General features: G+C 49.5%; 1 protein-coding gene across 4 annotated transcripts; it reads right to left on the reverse strand.

Moving 5' to 3' along the window:
• Nucleotides 1-242: 242 nt before the first annotated feature.
• Nucleotides 243-17,055, reverse strand: Cln8 (CLN8 transmembrane ER and ERGIC protein). Of its 4 annotated transcripts, none has more exons than XM_040733477.1 (3): nt 16,858-17,055; nt 2,948-3,609; nt 243-1,709 (listed from the first exon to the last, which is right to left on the reverse strand). In XM_040733477.1, exons 2-3 carry the CDS (start codon nt 3,596-3,598, stop codon nt 1,386-1,388), a joined length of 975 nt encoding a protein of 324 aa, XP_040589411.1. In that variant the 5' UTR covers nt 3,599-3,609; nt 16,858-17,055; the 3' UTR covers nt 243-1,385. The 4 variants fall into 4 exon arrangements, with proteins under 4 accessions (XP_040589411.1, XP_005082665.1, XP_012977888.1 ...); XM_005082608.4 differs by lacking the exon at nt 16,858-17,055 and adding an exon at nt 9,096-9,375; XM_013122434.3 differs by lacking the exon at nt 16,858-17,055 and adding an exon at nt 8,937-9,070.
• Nucleotides 17,056-18,142: the final 1,087 nt, after the last annotated feature.

The raw sequence follows: 18,142 nt of genomic DNA on the forward strand, positions 1-18,142 counted from the left end.
GAAAGATGTGTGGAGCAACCAGAGGCCACCTGAGCTGCGGGACGGCGCCCCGCTGACACGCATAAAGACAGAGGATGCAGTGTGAGGTCACTCTCCTAGTGTAGGCCAGGGAAGGTCGGCTGGAGTGTCCCACCGTATTCTGGTCACATGAAGACTCGCCAAAAATGTCTGGACACAGAGTGTCCCAGACACCCCAACAGTGAGTTTGAGCTCACATTAGCACACAAGAGCTGGCACGTGTATGGGTTCTGTAAACAGCTATAACTTTATTAAACTTCTGCCCGGTTAAAATCTGCCAGGCGGGTGCCTGTGCAAAACAGATATCGGAGCTACGGGGTTCTCAGTTGACAATTCTTAGGAACACAAAATAAAGACTTTTGTAGGATGAAATAAATAGGTGTCATACATCCCGATAAAGTAAAAGCACTAGTATTCAAAACACGCTGAGGCCCATGATCCACGGCAGGCGTAAGTCACACATGATTTTCAAGAGCAACCACCACTTCAAAGGTAGTTGTGATAAAAATAAACTGCACTTTAATTGTATACTTTTGGGGACAGTTTCTGTGTCTGTCAGTAACATTGAAAGCCGGTGTCCGGACGTCCCACCCACAAACAGTGCAGTAGGAACCGTTGCCTACAGTCACATCAGACAAGCTGCCTGTTTGTTCTGGGCGCTGGCAACTCAGGGAGAGCATCTCTGGGTACAGGACCCCAGTCACACCCAGAGCGGAAAAGTCACTGCCCTGCCTTGGAATTGACAGAGCAGAACTGGGGCGAGGCTAGCCTCTTTGGTCAATCAGAAATAGCTCCAAGATCCAGATACCATGCAGGAGGGGTGGATAAACTCTTAGGATCACTCAGGAATTGAGAAAAACCCTTTACCAGAACCATGTCCTTCCGTCACTTGCCACAAGAGGGTGCTGCTGTGCCACAGGCTTAAAATTCCATATACTGGGACATTTCACAAGTATCAGCAAATCCTATTTTCTTAGGCCAACTCTTTGTAATGAAAAGGAACATGACTTCCAAATAAGGCACGCAGGCTGTGAGTGTGCTGATTCGTCTACACCCACACGGGGTCCTTCCTAATGCAGTCCTTTCAAGTAAGTATCCAGGCTGGCATTCTTAGCAGCTTGCATAACCTGGCCACCATGGCTCCTTCCCTGACCCTGGCCGGGCAGACACAGCTTGGTTGAGGCCACACCAGGGGAATCAGAAGACCATGATGGCAAAGACCTCCTACGGGCAAATCAAGGTCCCTGCAATACTCTGTGGCTATTATAGAATTAATACTAAAGAACAAGTTAGTATTCACCGAGATCTAAACTCATTCACGACCTCTGTAAGAGTCACAGTCTGTGGAGCTGCCTGGTCCTCGGGCACTAGAGCCTCTTTTTCTGAGGCACTTGGCCATTGGTCCTTTCTTGCCCGCTGCCCTTGGTTTCGGACCGGGCGAAGTTCCAGTCCACGGGATTTAGAAGCTGCTGGGTCTTTTTGTGTGTCCAGTAGGGGTTAATGACGAGTGTGAGCAGGGCCAGCCCGCACAGGAACAGTGCAAAGTGAGGCAGGTAGAGGCTGTCGACCAGGGCGCCCCAGTGCTGGAAACACACCCACCACATGTGGTAGGTGAGGATCATCCGGCAGTGGAACATGTGGATCATGAGCCACTGGTTGACCTTCCAGAACAGCGAGTCTGACCAGCCGGCCTGCGGACAGAACAGAGACGGTGTAAATACGCCGTGTGTGTGAAAGGGTGAATGTGACCCTTCAGCACCACCACGAACTCAGTGCAAAGCAAAGGGCTTCTTGTCAGCGTCCGCTCTCCCGGCTTTAATTTTGAAGGCAGATAAGAGCCTGGGCCAGCACCTCATCGGTACGGCCTGCTCTGCTCACTTCCTACTCCCTAAGGCAACACTCAAATCTTTCTATCTTGAATGAGCTCATATCATAAAAGCAAACAGCCCTGATTATCTGGCAGCAACGGGCACACGCCCTGCAACAGTTTGGAGAGAATGCCCTCCCCTCAGAGGGCCTTGGATGAAGGCTCAAACGGACGTGCGAGGAGCACAGAGTGAGTTTCTGCAGTTGTGGCCCAAGCTGAGCAGCCCTCGATGCCTTACCAAGGACTTAAACCCCAGCCCGGCTACCCCACATAGCCCAGCTGCTTCCTGGCAGCATCCTTCGGGTCTGCTCAGGCTACCAATCCCAGATGTCCCCTCCCAGGATGAGACACGACCCTGCATGTACAGAATTTGGAAACCAGGAAGCTAAGGTGTGGGCCACTGTTCTGAGGCAGGACCATGGGCGCCTGAGTCAAGGCTCACTACGAGGCTGTGTTATGTCACCTTCAAATGGACCAGGAACTAATTTCTGAATCCAGCAACCCAACAAAGGAAAGAGAGTTGCTCTCACACGCTATAAAAATGCACGCATATGCTGGCACGCCCCAAAGGCTAAAGGAAACTTTTAAGGGATGGCCTTATGAGTGGATCACAAATTGATCTCTCCAGAACAATTTTTTGTTTTGTTTTGTTTTGGAGACAGGGTTTCTCTATATTGCTTTGGAGCCTGTCCTGGAACTAGCTCTGTAAACCAGGCTGGCCTCGAACTCAGAGATCCACCTGCCTCTACCTCCCAAGAGCTGGAATTACAGGCGTGCACCATCAACGCCCAGCCTTCTCCAGAAGATTTTAAGTATCGTTAAGTATCGAAGTGAAACAATAATGCTTCCTACGCCACATACCACTAGTGACTGAATCTAAAGAGTCACTGGTCTTTCTTTTAACTCTGAGACTTAAATTTGAGAAGCTGGAATTCAGCCAGGTGATGTCTGGCTGCACAGCTGCCTCCCGGCAGGTCCCGGTAACACTCTGGCCAGCATGGTACCGTGCAAGGCACCCTGCTCTGCAGGCAGCCACAGCCCTGCCCACATCTCCCTACCCACCTTCAGGAGCATCCAGGAAACGCAGGTGAAGGGTGTGCTCATCTCCAAGAGCAAGGTGGTCATGGCCAGATAGTGGCCAGCTCGGAGATTAACGGCTGAACCCAGAAACCCCAGAAAGGCAAAGAGGTGGTGGGCAACCAGGAACAGGTCGAACGTCCGGAAGAACAGGTTGGACAGGTGCACGGCCACGTTCTCGAAGAAGAAGAACCCGGTGGCGGTGGTGACGTGAAACCAGCACCAGTTCTGCTGCCCGAGAGCTTTGTCGGCGTGGAGCACGGGGTCCCCCAGCAGGGCCCACAGGCCGGCAGCTGTGCTCTGGACACCGAAGACTGCACGGGTAGCTGCCAGGTTCCAGAAGACCTTCTCTTTGGCCAGCAGAGAGCGGTAGGTGGCATTCAGGGAGGATGACAGCTGGTGGCAGACCACAAAGACGCCCAGGTAGAAGACAAAGCCAGCCACCGCCAGGGTCGAGCGAATCTTCCAGGAAGCATAGTCCAAGTCAAAAATGCTCTCTGCCATGCCATGGTTGCTCACAGGAGTCATGATCCTAATCTGGATGGTCAGGGGTGTCCCCCGGGGGCCAACACCGGACAGCTGGGCCTGACACCGCTCCTCACTTTCAGTGAAGCTGTCTCGAGGATCTTCGGGCATCCATCCTCAATCTGAAGAAAGAATTCATCTTGAGCTGACTCAGAAGAAGCGGGAAAGCAAGAAACACTACCGCCTCCCTCCCCCAAACAGTCTACCCACCCCCCACCATGTCTGAAACTCTCTACCTCACTCTTATGTTTTCAAAGATACATAAACTCTGCAAGAGACCAACAGACAACACAGGAGAAGGAAATAAGATGGCTCTGAGATGCTCAGCCACAGAGGGAGGCAGACGCGTTCTGACTCGGGCTATGCTCTTCCCACAGAACTCTAGTCTCAGTCTTTTTTTTTTTTTTTTATAGCAATCTGGTCATGAACTACATAATCCGGAGGCCAAACAGTAGCTAACACTGGGATACACTCTGTTGAGGTCTTTTACCTCTAGATTCTGAGGTAAGAATGTTTCCTTCATGTTCCTTGCTTGGAAAAGCTGTTCATCAAAACACCATGTGTCAATCTCTGCCAAATCCATGGACATGGGGCTAGGAACACCTACTGGGTCCTACCTACTCCTGTCATTTCTGGGACTCGGTTTCCCCAAGAGACACGCAGACTATGAGCCCTGGGGACTAGCGGTTGCTACGGGCCTGAAGTAAGGTCTGGTGTGTGGTACAGGTTGAGGTTCCCTAATCTGGAACATCCTAAGAGTTCACTTCCCGAAATGAGCTGTTACTTTTACAACTCACACGAAGAGCCTGCCCTGTAATACGGTGTTCTTCATGGCTGCAGTTCCTCCGTGAAGTCTCCAGCAGAGCTTCCAGGAGAAGTCTGAACCACTGCCCAAATCTTGCAGTGTTTGGGTATGACTGCTTCCCTTCCTGGGCCCCAACCTCAAACTCTCCCACACCTTGCTCCATGCCTTAGAGCTCAAGCTCTGGGTTCTGACTTCTCTGCAGATGCCCTGCCCTGGCCCCGACCCCGACCAGCCAGCTTAGATCCATTTGCTTCAGATGCTTTCTAGTCTGCGGAGAAGCACCACACACTGGGCCAAATGCCCTTCCCACAAACTCGCATGCCCTCCGGAACCAAGCCTGAGCTACAGTCTGGTATTCGGCCCCAGCCTGCATCGCACCAGCAGGGAGGTAGAAGCCCAACCTGTCCATCTTTAGAACCCTGCTGCCTGGTACAGCGGCCGGCACACATGAGACACTTGCTGAACGCATGGGATTCTAAACTGTGTGTGAATGGTAACAGGTGCCTACACTGGATCTACTTTGTGACACTGGAAAAGTGAGAGTGTCACACGCCTGGAGGAAATCCTGATGGGCCTTTTACTTCCAGAAGCAGCTTAGCAGTCACAGAAGACCAGTCCCACAGTGCGCGGGACAAACTCTGACCCTACTTCCTCGGGAGCAGAGTGCTCCCCCAGAGACACACTTTGGGAAACGGAGGCAGAACATGGCAGGGCGGAGTGGCAGAGTACTATGCTTCCTACACTAATTCACTCACTCCGCAGCCACAGGAAGCAGGGCACGCGGCTCGTGAGCTTGAGTGCCAGGACCTACCCCAAAGGACAAAGGAACCTGTAGCCACTTGGCAGTGGCGCTATAACCAAGGACAACACCCCCAAGCGCTGGTTTTCCCCTAGCTTTATATAACACAGGACGCAGCTGTGTGGCCACGACTCGCATACCCATGTATTCCCCAAAATTCCAGGAGCCTGTGTCACTGTCCCCTGATGTGTTTCCTGTCCCATGGAAACAGTCTCTGGAGATGACAACCCAGGGGCTGTTCTGTGCACGGCCTACACCTGTGGCTCATGTCTCAGCATGCAGCAACACTAGCTTATTTCACATTTCCAAGAACTCCAAAAGTTACTCTTCCTCAAATGAAACTTAACATGGCCCCCACAGGGCTGGGGCTCCTGGCCTTGGTATGGCTCTGCATTTTTTTGTTGTTGTTGTTCTTTTTTTTTTTCGGAGAACGAAGCTGGCTTTGAACCCGTGATCCCCACTGCTGCACTGGCGCACACTTGCGCGTGCGTGCATGCATGCACACGCACACCTGAGTACTTCCTGAGTACCTTACACCTTCTAATCCAGGCACATTAAAGTCTAGTACAGAGCTGGGAAGGAAGGCAGATGTTTCTTCCTGGGTCTGGAGTAAAAAGGGCCCCCACCTCGCACTTGTCCCCAAGTCATGAGACTGGACGCAAGTTCCCATTTTGCTGGGATTGCATCACCATACCAGTGGCCAAGATGCCGGCTTCTATGGGGCCTGACCCGGGTGGACTCCCAACTCTGGAAATCTCTACTAGGACCACTTCCTGAATCAAGGGACACGAATACTGGTTTAGTCAGAGCAGGAGGAACCCCAGAGCATCAAGATCAGCGGGGCCAAAGATCAGATGGCCGGGCTGAGTGGGTTCTCTTGGCTCCAGCAGAGCATGGTGGCTGACCTGGAAATACAGGCCAGCAGAGTGTGCGGCACCCCCTGTGTCGGGAGCATCCACCTAGTTAGTCTCTTTCTCCAAGGCACCTTTGGGAGCCAAGGCATCTAGAGAAAGCACTCCACATCAGTCACTGACACAGAGGAGGTGGAGACTTCCTGGCCATTCCAGAACAGTTGCCGGGCAGTTACAGAAACGATGACTTACACACCAGAACACACACCACACTTCAACCCCCATCACCACTTCCCCAGGCTGGTCCTGTGCTCGGACCCCCTGCGATGCATGTTTCCATAAAGCACCTTGCACAAAGCTCAGGGAAGCCTGTGTTGTCTTAGCAACTAACAGGGCCAATCGGCACCCTTCATCTGGGGAGAGACAGCAGCAAGGAAAACTTCAAGCCCTCAGCTATGAGAGTATCAGGCCAGGTTCGCCTGTCTGGTGTTGGGATCCAGCTGGTCAACCCTCCAGGAGACCTAGAGAGCCCTTCTGGTCCCTCTACAGGGTCACAGCTGCGCCTAGTAGGCAGCTCAGATGCGCATGGGATCAACTCAGTTCTCCTTTTGCATCTATTTCTGCTCCTCGAACTGACCACATCCCTCTCGCATTAGAAAGGCAAAAAAGGGACACTAAGGTCACAACCATTCCCCTTCTGCATGCTTGCTTCACACAAGCGCAGCGTGAGGACTTCTTGCAGCCTAAACTGCACAGTTAACAGTCAGCCCTCAATCTCCACGGAGGAGGAGCCAAAGGAAGGCAGAAGGAACTAGCAAGGGCTACCACTAGCCTCAGTCCGCAGCCCACTGCAACTCACCAATTCTGTGCTCCCTGGGGGTGGGGGCCCCCAAAGCCCATCTCACTCTACTACGGTCAGTGGTCTGAGCTCTATGTGCACTGAACTGTGCCTTTTAAACACGAAATCTCAAGCGTATATAAATAAACGAGTGTCAGCTCCATGCTGCAATGTGACCAGAGGGCCACATCACCAGGACCTTAGATTCGGCATCCGTGGAATCCTCCAGCCTTTTGGTTGGCATCCCTGAGTTCCTCCAGACTGCTAGGAATACCGGAATTTTTGTGTTTAGTTAGGATAAAGAACCCCAAACTTGAAACTTCCACAGAGGGATTAGTGGTTGCGTGTTTTCGTTAGAACACCACCCAGAAAGTATACCATGGTTAGGTCTCAAACCCTGGGACAAGGGGACCTATTAAGGTATCAAAGCTCACACTTGCTGCTAGCTTCTCCCAGCATCCTTCAGCCCCCTACATGTTATGGGGGTCCTCCTGGCTGGCATACCTCACCCCCCCACCATCCTAAACTTCTCCAGCCCAGAGGCTGGGCTGCTCTTCCCTGTATAACCCAGCCATTTTGGTTACACCGCTCTTTTTGCCTTTTTGGTCTCTTGGTCTACTGGTGTCCGGCTCTCCTCTCTCCCCTCCCCTCACACGGTCTGGGCTGAGCATCGCATTCGCTCCGGACTCTCCCAGGTGCCTCTGCTCTCCCTGGTATCTACAATAACCCTCCTCCTCCTCCTCCTCCATACCTAGGAGCAGTCCTGTTGTCCTTGCATTTCTGGTTTTCACTCAACCATCAGATCCACACCATTTACCACTAACAGAGCGAATCTGGTTGCTTCATAATCTCCAGCCAGATGTCGCCTCTGTAAGCTTCCTTGATTTCTCTTCCCACGGTGGGGGAAGAGGATCGGCCACGGCCCGAAAGGCTACGGTTTCACTGCACCCCAGAACACTCGACAGTTCTGTGTCTAACGCACACGTCTTAGCTCACGCAGCACTTGGGGTCACTCGCTGCAGAAGCCTTCCCTTTGCGCTTTCCTTTCCACACTGGCTGTCACTCTCCTCTTGACACGATCAATAGGACATGCCCACAGGCTAACACAGTTCAGAATCACACACAGGTGTTTGGTCAAAATACTTTCCCAACATCAAAAGCAATACACGCTTACACAAAATTGAAAATCAGAAGCCTGAAAACGGGGAAACGAAACCTCGTTATCCTTCAAGCAAGCTCTAAGCAACACCACGAGCCTCTGGCACATGCTGAGTCAGTCTTTCCCCAGATAAAAACATTTCCTTTTTATTAAAATAAAAAGGATAAATGCATGTAAGCTGTTTACCGTTCCTTTGCCTTCAGCAACACCATCAGCTAAATCCCCCTCACTAATCCTCTTCCGTGTGATTCTCAGTTGCCTAGGGGACACATAACTAGGACGTGTGTTCATTTAGGTATGCCTTGTCCTAACAGGGTTCTCCAGTTTGCCTTTATCCAAGACATTCTGTGCAGAGTATGTCAGGGTAACTGTCCTGGGCGAACTTTCTTGCAGCCTGGAAGGGAGGCCTGGATTTACTGTAAGTGTTGTTTCCAGTACAACTAGAGCAGGAAGGCTAGGGCAGGTCTACTAGAGCCGATGGAAGGCCCAGTGGGTGTGGAGGCATCTCATATTTTCACAGTATCTGAGGTTTCCTTAACCTTTTCCAAATGCTCACTGAAAAGTCTAAGAAAAAAAAAAAAACACGGAAACAAATCCAGTGTAGAGCTACAGATTGCATATATAAACAAGGTAAGACAAATGAACAGCGACAGATCCAAACAGTACTTAGCAACTGCCACCAGCTTCCAGTCATTCCGACAGGCTCTTAGAGCCTTCTAAAAGGCCCCAGGCGCCCACAACCGTGCAGAGTTCCACCCAGTCCTTATCTGAAACGGCACCCCAGCCCCAGGACCTGTTATCTCCCTCGTGTGCTGACTCCAGCTAGGTGTTCTAGTCCTCCACCCCCTTCCCTACAGGCTGACACCAACCTTTCCTCCTCTGGCCCCATGATGATTCCTGCCGAAGCCCCTGTCCCCTAGCATCATGCTGACCTAGCCCCGTGTCCTGTCCTGCTTCACCGGAGACTGGTCCGTCCCATTGATGCTCCTCATCGTACCGTGTTGTCTTGTGCCCCAGTCTGGCCCGTCCACTGGCGCCCCGCTGGCCTCATGACCTGGGAGCCAAGCCCAAAGCAATGCCTCTTCCTCGAGCGGCTAGGCAATGGCAGCCCCACTGCAAGCGGGCGTACACAGGGCGCCCTCCACGCCTCACTCACCTGCATCCAGGTGAGCAGAATGGGGGTGGGTGGGCGCCGCCTCTTAGCCCATCAGCTGCTCAAACTCGGCGTCCCAGGAGCAGCCGCGCCGTGGACACGCCCAGTGACACGAGCCAGACAGGACACCGGCCGGTGGGTGGCACTGGACACCAGGACCCCACGCCCACCTGTGTCCCCGCCTCAGCTGGCGCCGAGCTTTCGGTCCGTCCCGCCCTTACCGCCGGAGAATCACCCACGACACTGTCGCGAGCTGAGCAAACACTGAGCGCGGCGCACGCGCACCGCGGGCCACTGCGGACAACAAGCCCAGGCCCCGCCCCCGGGGGACACTACCAAGGCAGGCGCAGGGGTGCGAGCCGTACCACCCAGCGCCGCGGGGGCGGCTGGAGCCGGCCTAGCTTTGTGCAGCCAGCTATGCTGGATTTGGTGTGACTCAAGCTGGAGCTGGAACCCTGAAGAAGGGTAGGGAGGAATCCGTGGGGGGAATTTTTCAAGAACACTCAACTGAGACCCTACACGACCCCCCATTTTTCTGCGTGGACCTGTCCCCAAGACAATCCCCACGTATACCCCACCCATCACCCGGTGTCCCTTGGGCCTGAAGTCCCAGCACAGAGGTGGAAGGCAAGCCTATGTCTCCCTTTGGTGTCGCTCAGTTGTGGGCCAGCACTTGGAGCTCGGGGCGACTGGTTGGAGCCAGCATATTGTGCTTGGGAGGGTTAAATGAACCAGACCGCGTCCCTTGCTACAACATCACTGTTCCCAGACGGTGGCACCAGGCTCCTTCCTCAACAGTGGTTTCTGCCCCAAAGTTAAGGACGGTGAGGAGCTGCCAGGTGTTCCTGCCAAGAGCCGAAGCTAGTTGACCCTGGATCCCTAGAGCCAGCATTACGGGAAGGTCAAAGACCCCCTGACCCAGTTTACCCATGCCATGCACCTACCAATGACCTGTTGTTGGGGCACGAAAGATAGCAGTGGGTGGAGCAGAATTGGTCCCCTCTCTCTGAGCAGATGGCCAGCGCTTGGAGAATTTGAAGTCCCCTAGCATAGCAGGAGGCTCTCGAGTGCCACAACTGGCTTGTGCAATGTCAGTTAGTCAGGTGTTTTCAAATTCCTATCTCTTATCCAGAGGGGACACTTAGCTCGCACTACCCTAGATTGTATCACACCTTATCTCAAGGCAGGATAGCTAGTTAGAAAATACTCTAAAAGGAGTGAACTCCTGTAATACCCCACCCTCCTGGTTCTGATTTTGTCTCTGAACACCCAGGAATTCCAACACAGTAAATAAGCCACCTGCAGCCGGGTGGTGGTGGCACACGCCTTTAATCCCAGCCCTCGGGAGGCAGAGGCAGGCGGATCTCTGTGAGTTCGAGGCCGGGCTGGACTGACAGCCTCCAAAACAATACAGAGAAACTCTGTCTCGTAAAAAACAAAACAAACAAACAAAAAAACACAAAAAAAATAGGCCACCTGCAAAAGAAACTTTGGGAAACATCACATGCAAGATGGATAAAATGGCCAATGAACTGTGCCTTGAGTCCTATGTCCCTGTGACTTGTACATAAAGGTTCCTTTGGAAGTGCCATTGAATCGTCTGTTTCGGAGGAAGATTTACATTGACATTCAATTTTCATATTCTGTGCCCCCATGTTTTATTAATATTGATGGCACCCCTGAGCTGTCTGTGTCTCCCCACTTTACTGTTGTAAAACAGCACTGAGCTACATTACAAAACAACAACAAAAAGCAAGCTGGGTGTGTCGGCATTATTTTTGTAATCCTGGCCCTTTGGGGGGTGGAGATGGGAAGGTCAGGAGCTAAGCTCATCCTTAGCCATGTATTGAATTTAAGGGCAGCCTGGGTCACCGAGTTTTCAAACAAAACAATCCGTGTGTGACTGCTGTCCCTGCTGTCCTCACCTGCAGGGTTACATCCCAGCCACTCCTTTCATCTGGCCAGGATGGATGCTTCCTCCAAACACTCATTAGGCTTCCTGTGGGTCAAGTGCCAGGCTGCTCCCTCAGCCGTTCAGATGTTACAGTTGCCTGCCCCGGGCACCATGACAAACATTCCATAGGAAGAAACCTGGTGCTCCTTGACTGACTCTCCCGGCTGCCGCCCTCAGATGTTGTGCCATGGGCCATTTGAAGAAGGCAAATTGGAATGGTTAAAGGAGGCGGTGGTGAGGGACAGTTTAACACGCAGTTTCTGAGGTGGAAGCAGAATGCACTCATGCAGCGTTTCATTGTTTCAAGATTTCCTGCTACCACGTGAGTCCTAGGTGTCCACGTCTGGTATGCCATGCTCAGGAATATGCCCAAATAAAATAATAAAAAGGAAAAGACTTCCCTTACAATGCATTAATAGGTGGGTAATAAGTCTCTTGCCAAGAATTTGAAGGAGAGAAAGGAGGAGCCTATGGGGAGGAAAGGGAAGAAGAGAACAATGCTGTAATTATATTATAATCTCAAAGAATAAAATCTTCTATCTAATTCTTGCTTCTGGGCTCAAACACAATAGAGTTCTCAAAGGGCTGTGTCTCTGGGTGAGAGAGGAAGAGAAATTCCTAGGCTTGGAACCATGGAGTCATTTCCCAGAGGCAATAGCAGTGACAAGAACAAGAGACAAAAATCTAACCCATAGGGCCTGTTATCTGCAAGGGCCTCTCCTTGTCCTCCACATATGCAATGTGCTTGTTCCTTGTCTTTTAGTGCAGGATAATGCATGCTGTCTGTAGGGACAAACCGGCTGTGAACTTGCATCTTTACAAGGAAGAATGCCCTTAAAAATGGATAATCGAGGCAGAATAGAAAAGCAGGGAAAATCAAGAAGCTATGGGAAGGGAAAGGAGTCCCTCACCCAGAGTCTGAGTGAATTCACTGTGAAGACTGCCTGCAAAATTCCTGTGCAATATTCCTTTTTATTTTATTTGTTTGTTTTGTTTTTTCAAGACCGGGTTTCACAGTCCTGGCTGTCCTGGAGCTTGCATTGTAAGCTAGGCTGGTCTTGAACTCACAGATCCTCTTGCCTCTGCCTCCCGAGTGCTGGGATTAAGGGCGTGAGCCACACACCTGGCACAATATATTGGGTAATATTATTTTAAAGTGTGTGACTTTTGCTTATGTTGCATTTGTTTAACTCAGTGAAGCTGTGCTACTTCTAAAACACCTGATGGTCCTAATAAAGAGCTGGACAGCCAATAGCAAGGCAGAAGAGAGAAACAGAGGGACTGTCAGGCAGAAAGGATAAATATGAGAAGTGTGGGAGAGAGAAGATCTAGGATCTGGGAACGAGAGGGGAAGGAGGACTTCGGGAGCTAACCACTCAATCACCCTGCCAGGCACAGAGTAAGAAGGAAAGAAAAGGTGTACAGGAACAGAGAAAGGTAAAAAAAAAACCCTGAGATCAAAGTAGACAGGATAATTTAAATTAAGAAAAGTTGGCAAGATATGAGCCAAGCTAAGGCTGGGCGTTCATAACTAAAAATAAGCCTCTGTGTGTGATTATTTGGGAGCTGGGTGGTAGGCTGCTAAAAAAGAGTGAAACACACGATGACAATATTCTTTTTTAGTAGAACTATTGCAAACAAGAATGTTAAACTAGCAACAAGCCGTACTTAAGGCATAAACATGAGTGATCTTTGAATTTAACATAGCTCCTCTCCCAGTCGTAAATCTAGAGATTTTCCAGCATTTCACAGACAAGACTTTGAACTTTGCCCACAGTCAAGCAAATGTCCTAACTCCCTATGTCCTAGTAAATACTTCTTCCTCCCTTGTGACCTGTGTTCTCACTTTGTCAGGCAGCAGTCCTGTTCATTGTTCCCCAAAACTATAGTATGACTTCATTTACTAAGGGAAAAGCTATTGGTCTTGGCTATGTGCTGTCTTTTTAGTAAGTACACCCAAGCTTAAACCTATGTGACAGCATTTTTCTTTTCTTTTCCTAGACAGGGTTTCTCTGTGTACCAGTCCTAGCTGTCCTCGAACTCACAGAGATCATCTGCCTCTGCCTCCCACATGTTGGGAATAAAGGCTTACACCACTATTTTTTTTTATAACGGGCCTCTGGGGAAAACCTGGCTGGTTATTCCTAATTTTTTCTTTGACCATTGAAAATTTTGAACTTCATTTTGGTTTTTTGACACAATGTTTCTTCGAGTAACTCTGGCTTTCCTAGACTGACTTTGTAGATCAGGCTGACCTTGGGTCAATTTTACTACACTCTCAGAAATCCTCCAGCCTCTACCTCCCCAGTGCTGGGATTAAAGTTATGCACCACCATTGCCTGGCTGACAATTGCAAAATTAAAGCTCCTTTCAAAACACAAGACAAAACAACAAAAACCATCATAGGGAAGCGTAGCTTTCCAGAGCCTTCCAGCTGATATGAACATGCACTGTTTCTGTACCTAAAATCATTACCTTCTGGAAACCTGCTGAGTTCTGAGCCACAAGGCAGAATGCCTGCACTCAGGAATGGATCTTTAGGCAAGGAGTTACTGGTGAAGCGATCTTGTAGCACCAGTGCCTTCCTGAGCCAACCCTGTGATTACGGGCTTGCGGGTCTCGACAGTGAGAGCAGGACAGGAAGTAGGAAGTTAATGGTCATAAAGGTATCGTGACAGTGACATGAGCACATGCAGAGCTTTAATCTGGGTGACTTACTCCTATGGGGACATGTATACTGTAGAATATTATTTTAGAGCCAGGCGGTGGTGGCGCACGCCTTTAATCCCAGCACTCGGGAGGCAGAGGCAGGCGGATCTCTGTGAGTTCGAGGCCGGGCTGGACCGATAGCCTCCAAAACAATACAGAGAAACCTTGTCTCGTAAAACCAAAAAAAAAAAAAATTATTTTAAGGGGTGTGACTTTTGTTTATGCCTCATTTGTTTAACTTGGTGAAGCTGTGGTTCTTTGCTTGTCTAAAACACCTGGTGGTCCTCATGAAGAGCTGAACGGCCAATAGCAAAGCGGGAGCAAGCATGGGCAGGGCTGGCGGGCAGAGAGGATAAACAGAAGGAGAAACCAGGGAGAGAGAAAGAGCAAGAACAAGGAGAGGAGGCCGTCAGGGGTCAGCCACCCAGCTACACAGTAATCCAAGGAGAAAGACATGCAGAGAATAGAAAAACACCAGAGGCAAAAAGTAGATGGGATGGTTTAAGTTAAGAAAAGCTGGCTGGAAACAAGTCAAGGTAAGGCTGGTCGTTCATACCTGGGAATAAGCCTTCATGTGTGATTCATTTGGGAGCTGGGTAGTGGGTTCCCCAAGAGAGAAAAAACTTATATTATACATGTGTCCATATCTAGGGACTTTTATTTTTCTCTTTCTGATTTTTACAACTTTGGAGGTAGGGTGGTTCTGGCCCCAGGAGGGGAGAAGGCCCAGAGGCCCTATGTTAGGAAGTCAATTCCCACAGAAGTTATCTGTATTGAATGTTGCCATCATGGAGGGTAAAAAGCCACATCCAGGAAAGAAGCTCAATACTACAATTCCATAACAACCTTGAGTGGACCTTGCCGTTATAGTAGGAATCGTGGGGTCAGGGGTGACAGCTCCAGAGGGAACCTTTAGTGGAAGACACTGTGCTCCAGTGGGAATTCCAGTGGGAACCATGCTTCAGGGGGAGCCATTAGGGGTATGTAACGATCTAGGAAAGAACTATGGGGAAAGGTGCCCTGTTCCCAGTGGGCTTTTCACCATCCCACAATAGTCTGTGCTACACTTCCTAGGAGGATGCCAACCAGGACTGGGAGTCAGGTGACACAGGTTTTGTTGATGTTGCTTTTTGGTTTTGATATCCCCTCCCCGTGTGTGTGGGAGGGGATGCTTGCCTTCTTATACAAAGTGTAGATATGGGGGCCAGAGGACAACATTGAGAGTGTCATTGATCCTAAGATGCCTTGTGAGAACCAGAGTTATATTTGAAGTAATTACTATGCTATAGAGATCCACGAAACAATAATGCCTCTGATCTGCAAGCCCCTTGCCCAAGGAGAGATAGTTTCTGAAATGCTGAAGGCATAACAGGCCACGTGTTTCTCATTCCCCTAAACAAGCTTGTTTGACCCATCTGTACCACATGTGGATGTGCTTGATCACATGTGGGAGGGAGATTCACAGACAGGAAATGTGTCAGGATGTATGCTTGCCCCTGATTGGACCTGATGGGAAATTCTTAAATGGCTGTAAATTGTGACTTGGGGTCATTTTCTGGAAATCCAGACACGGACCCAGCCACAGTCCATCCACCTGGCCAGTATTTAATTATGGCTTGCTTTAAGTGTGGCTTGAAACTGTGGTAGCAGTCTTATTCTTGACCAGTGGGATTCATAGCTTTCCACCTTGCATTTGAAACTGATTCTCCTTGCCCTGGAAGTTTGCTACATAGACCAGGCTAGCTGCCCAGTGAGTGGCTCATCTTCCCATGCCATTATTGCTGAGATTATGGGGTATGTGCCACCACAGCTGGTTTTAACATGGGTGCTAGGACCCAGACTCCATCCACACATTTGTAACGAAGGCTCTTTACTGACTGAGCCAACTCCTCAGCCAGACTTACAGGGGTTTAGGCAAAATTTTTCTTCTTTCTTTGATTTTTCTCTCTCCTCCTCTTTTCTTCACCAACTGTTTCCTTATCTTTGTTTTCTCTTTCCTCCTCCTTTCTCTGTCCCTCCTTCCATGATGCTGAGAGATTTACCCAAGTTTTCTTGAAGCTAGGCAAACACTTTCAACCACATTTCCAGCCACAGGAAAATAACGTTATTTTCTTTTTCCAAAGACAGGGTTTCACTATGTTGTCCAGGCTGGTTTCAAACTCCTGAGCTCCATAAATTCTTGTGCCTGTTGCTGAAACTACAGGAGCATTCCATCTTATCAGACTTGGGACAACTTCATGTTAACACCTTTGTATAACCACTTTGATTAGCTTTTTTATTCCAGTTACTATTTTAGGAACAACTTAACAGACTCAGAGCTAGCCTCCCCTTCTGGCCAACACAAAATGTGATGTGACATGAATCAAATATAAGGGCATATAAAAACATTTAGTAAATTGCAATATGACTCCCCTGTTACAAGAAACAGTAAGAGAGGCCCTGGAAATTAGGAATCCTACAGGAAATACTACAACAACTTAGATTGAAATAAAGTAGCTAAGATGCTTACCTACTGTTTAATGGCTACTGGTAAAATCAGAACTCAAATGAATAGTGCTTGGCGGGTGAAGTTGGCTTAGATTCTCAAGTGATCTTCAGATCAAACAGCTGACCTCTTATCTCAGGACTGTTTTCCCTTAGGCTTCCCCAAACTTTTAGCAGCCCATCCATTTGTCCATTTTCACGTGGTAGTCTATATTCTAAAGAAAGCAGTGTCTATAAATATATAACACCTGATCCATCTGAAAAGCTCGACTTAGAAAAAGATAATGAGTCTAAATGGAAAAATAGAAGCACCAACTCAAGAGGTGTGGGTCAACTTGATAGTCAAAGAAAAAGACAGGATAAAGGCTTCATAGAACGGGCTCAGTTTCCCACCCACATTTCAATAAAAGCACTCAATACCTAGCTAACCTCCCGACTGTCCACCTACATGGGATTTGAGACAGAAAACCCAACCTCATGTCAAGATTGGACTTGAATGAACTCCCCTCCACCAAAGTATCTCTTGGTTTTTCTAGAGGGAGTGAGCAGGGAGCAGCCTAAAGTCATGCAGCACTAACACACACTTTCTTCCTGTTAATTTCCAAACGGAAAACTTACCTAAAGGTTTTCTTTCCGCCTTTCTATCACAGGCGCCTTCCTTGCCTTCAGATTTGTAACAGAGGAATCAAGCTGAACCAAAGCCACCGACAAACCAAGAAACAAAATGTTGGACAATCCCATTGGAGGTGAAGGGACAAGGCTCCAGAAATCCTCCCAGCTGCCGGGAACCAGGGCAGTTCCTGCCTCTGAGGAGGCTGACAGAGCAAGACAGGCAAGGTAATTTTAATAATGGCTTTGTAGGCAGGGCTTCATCAGGAATGAAGCCTAAGTCACCATACATGAATGGGCATCACAGGGTGTCTAATAGGAAGCAGGTTGTTACCAAGGGATGCAATCACCTGCCCTGCCCGCAGCTGGCCCTCATAGCATTGGTTTAGCCGGAGCACAGTTGTCAGACCTGTTGTGGGAGCTGGTCAAAGCAGAGACTATGACATGATCTCGAGTGATCCAGCATCCTGTCAGACCTGTGTGGACAAGCAGCCTTTCCAAGCAGATGTGACCCAGTTGGTAAGGGAGCACCCAGACTCCTGTGTAGAGGGAGAGCCATACACCCCAGCAATACACACAACTAGCTGATTTCTAAGCACATGGCAACAGAGTTCTTGTCAATACATATTTTAGCTTTTTTTTCCCCCCTCTCCAGAAATTAACAAATGGTTTGTCTTAATAGCCACCAAGAAACAGTGACTACTTTGTAAAAAAAAAAAAAGAAAACAGCATTGACAACTCCAGGAAGTATTTTCCATTTATGTTCATGTGTCATTTGTACATTTGTTGCAGCTTTAACGTGCTGTGTTGTGTGTGTGACTTCAGACATCTTGGAGTCTGGTTACACACCCAGGTCACAGATAGGGGAAGATAACTTGGGGCTTTCTGTAGGCACAGGACTAACCCAGACCTGCCCTGTCTATCAGGCTCTACCACCAGGGAGACTCAAGCTCCGCCTCCTGCCCCAGCTCTCTAGCTCCACCCCCTTCTGCCTTCTTAGGCTCCTATTCTTTGCCAACTTTTTTTAGCATCTAGGCTGGCTGAGTATAGCTTGTGACCTGTTTGGTGTGGTGTCCCTCCTGTTTCTAGTTCTGTGTGAATGGACTCCTTTTCACCACAATAGTCCTCCGTGCCCTTGCCTTGCCAAATGTGCTAAAAGCAAACTCTGGGTACGTTTTTAAATGGTCTGCTAGACTGTAGCAGTTTAGATTCCCCAGTGTCTAGGTGGATGATCCTTGGTCACCAGACCTGAGTAGTGGTGGGTGGACACTAGGTTCTGTGGGCAAGAAGACCC

The sequence above is a fragment of the Mesocricetus auratus genome, unplaced genomic scaffold (genome assembly GCF_017639785.1).
Source record: "Mesocricetus auratus isolate SY011 unplaced genomic scaffold, BCM_Maur_2.0 Super-Scaffold_100031, whole genome shotgun sequence".
Lineage (NCBI taxonomy): Eukaryota > Metazoa > Chordata > Mammalia > Rodentia > Cricetidae > Mesocricetus > Mesocricetus auratus.

Bases quoted from the DNA above. Each gene is read 5' to 3' on its own strand.
- Cln8 (XM_040733477.1), bottom strand. From the start codon at position 3,598: ATGCCCGAAGATCCTCGAGACAGCTTCACTGAAAGTGAGGAGCGGTGT. The intron at 1,710-2,947 runs GTGGGTAGGGAG...TTCTGTCCGCAG, and splicing joins TTTCCTGGATGCTCCTGAAG to GCCGGCTGGTCAGACTCGCT.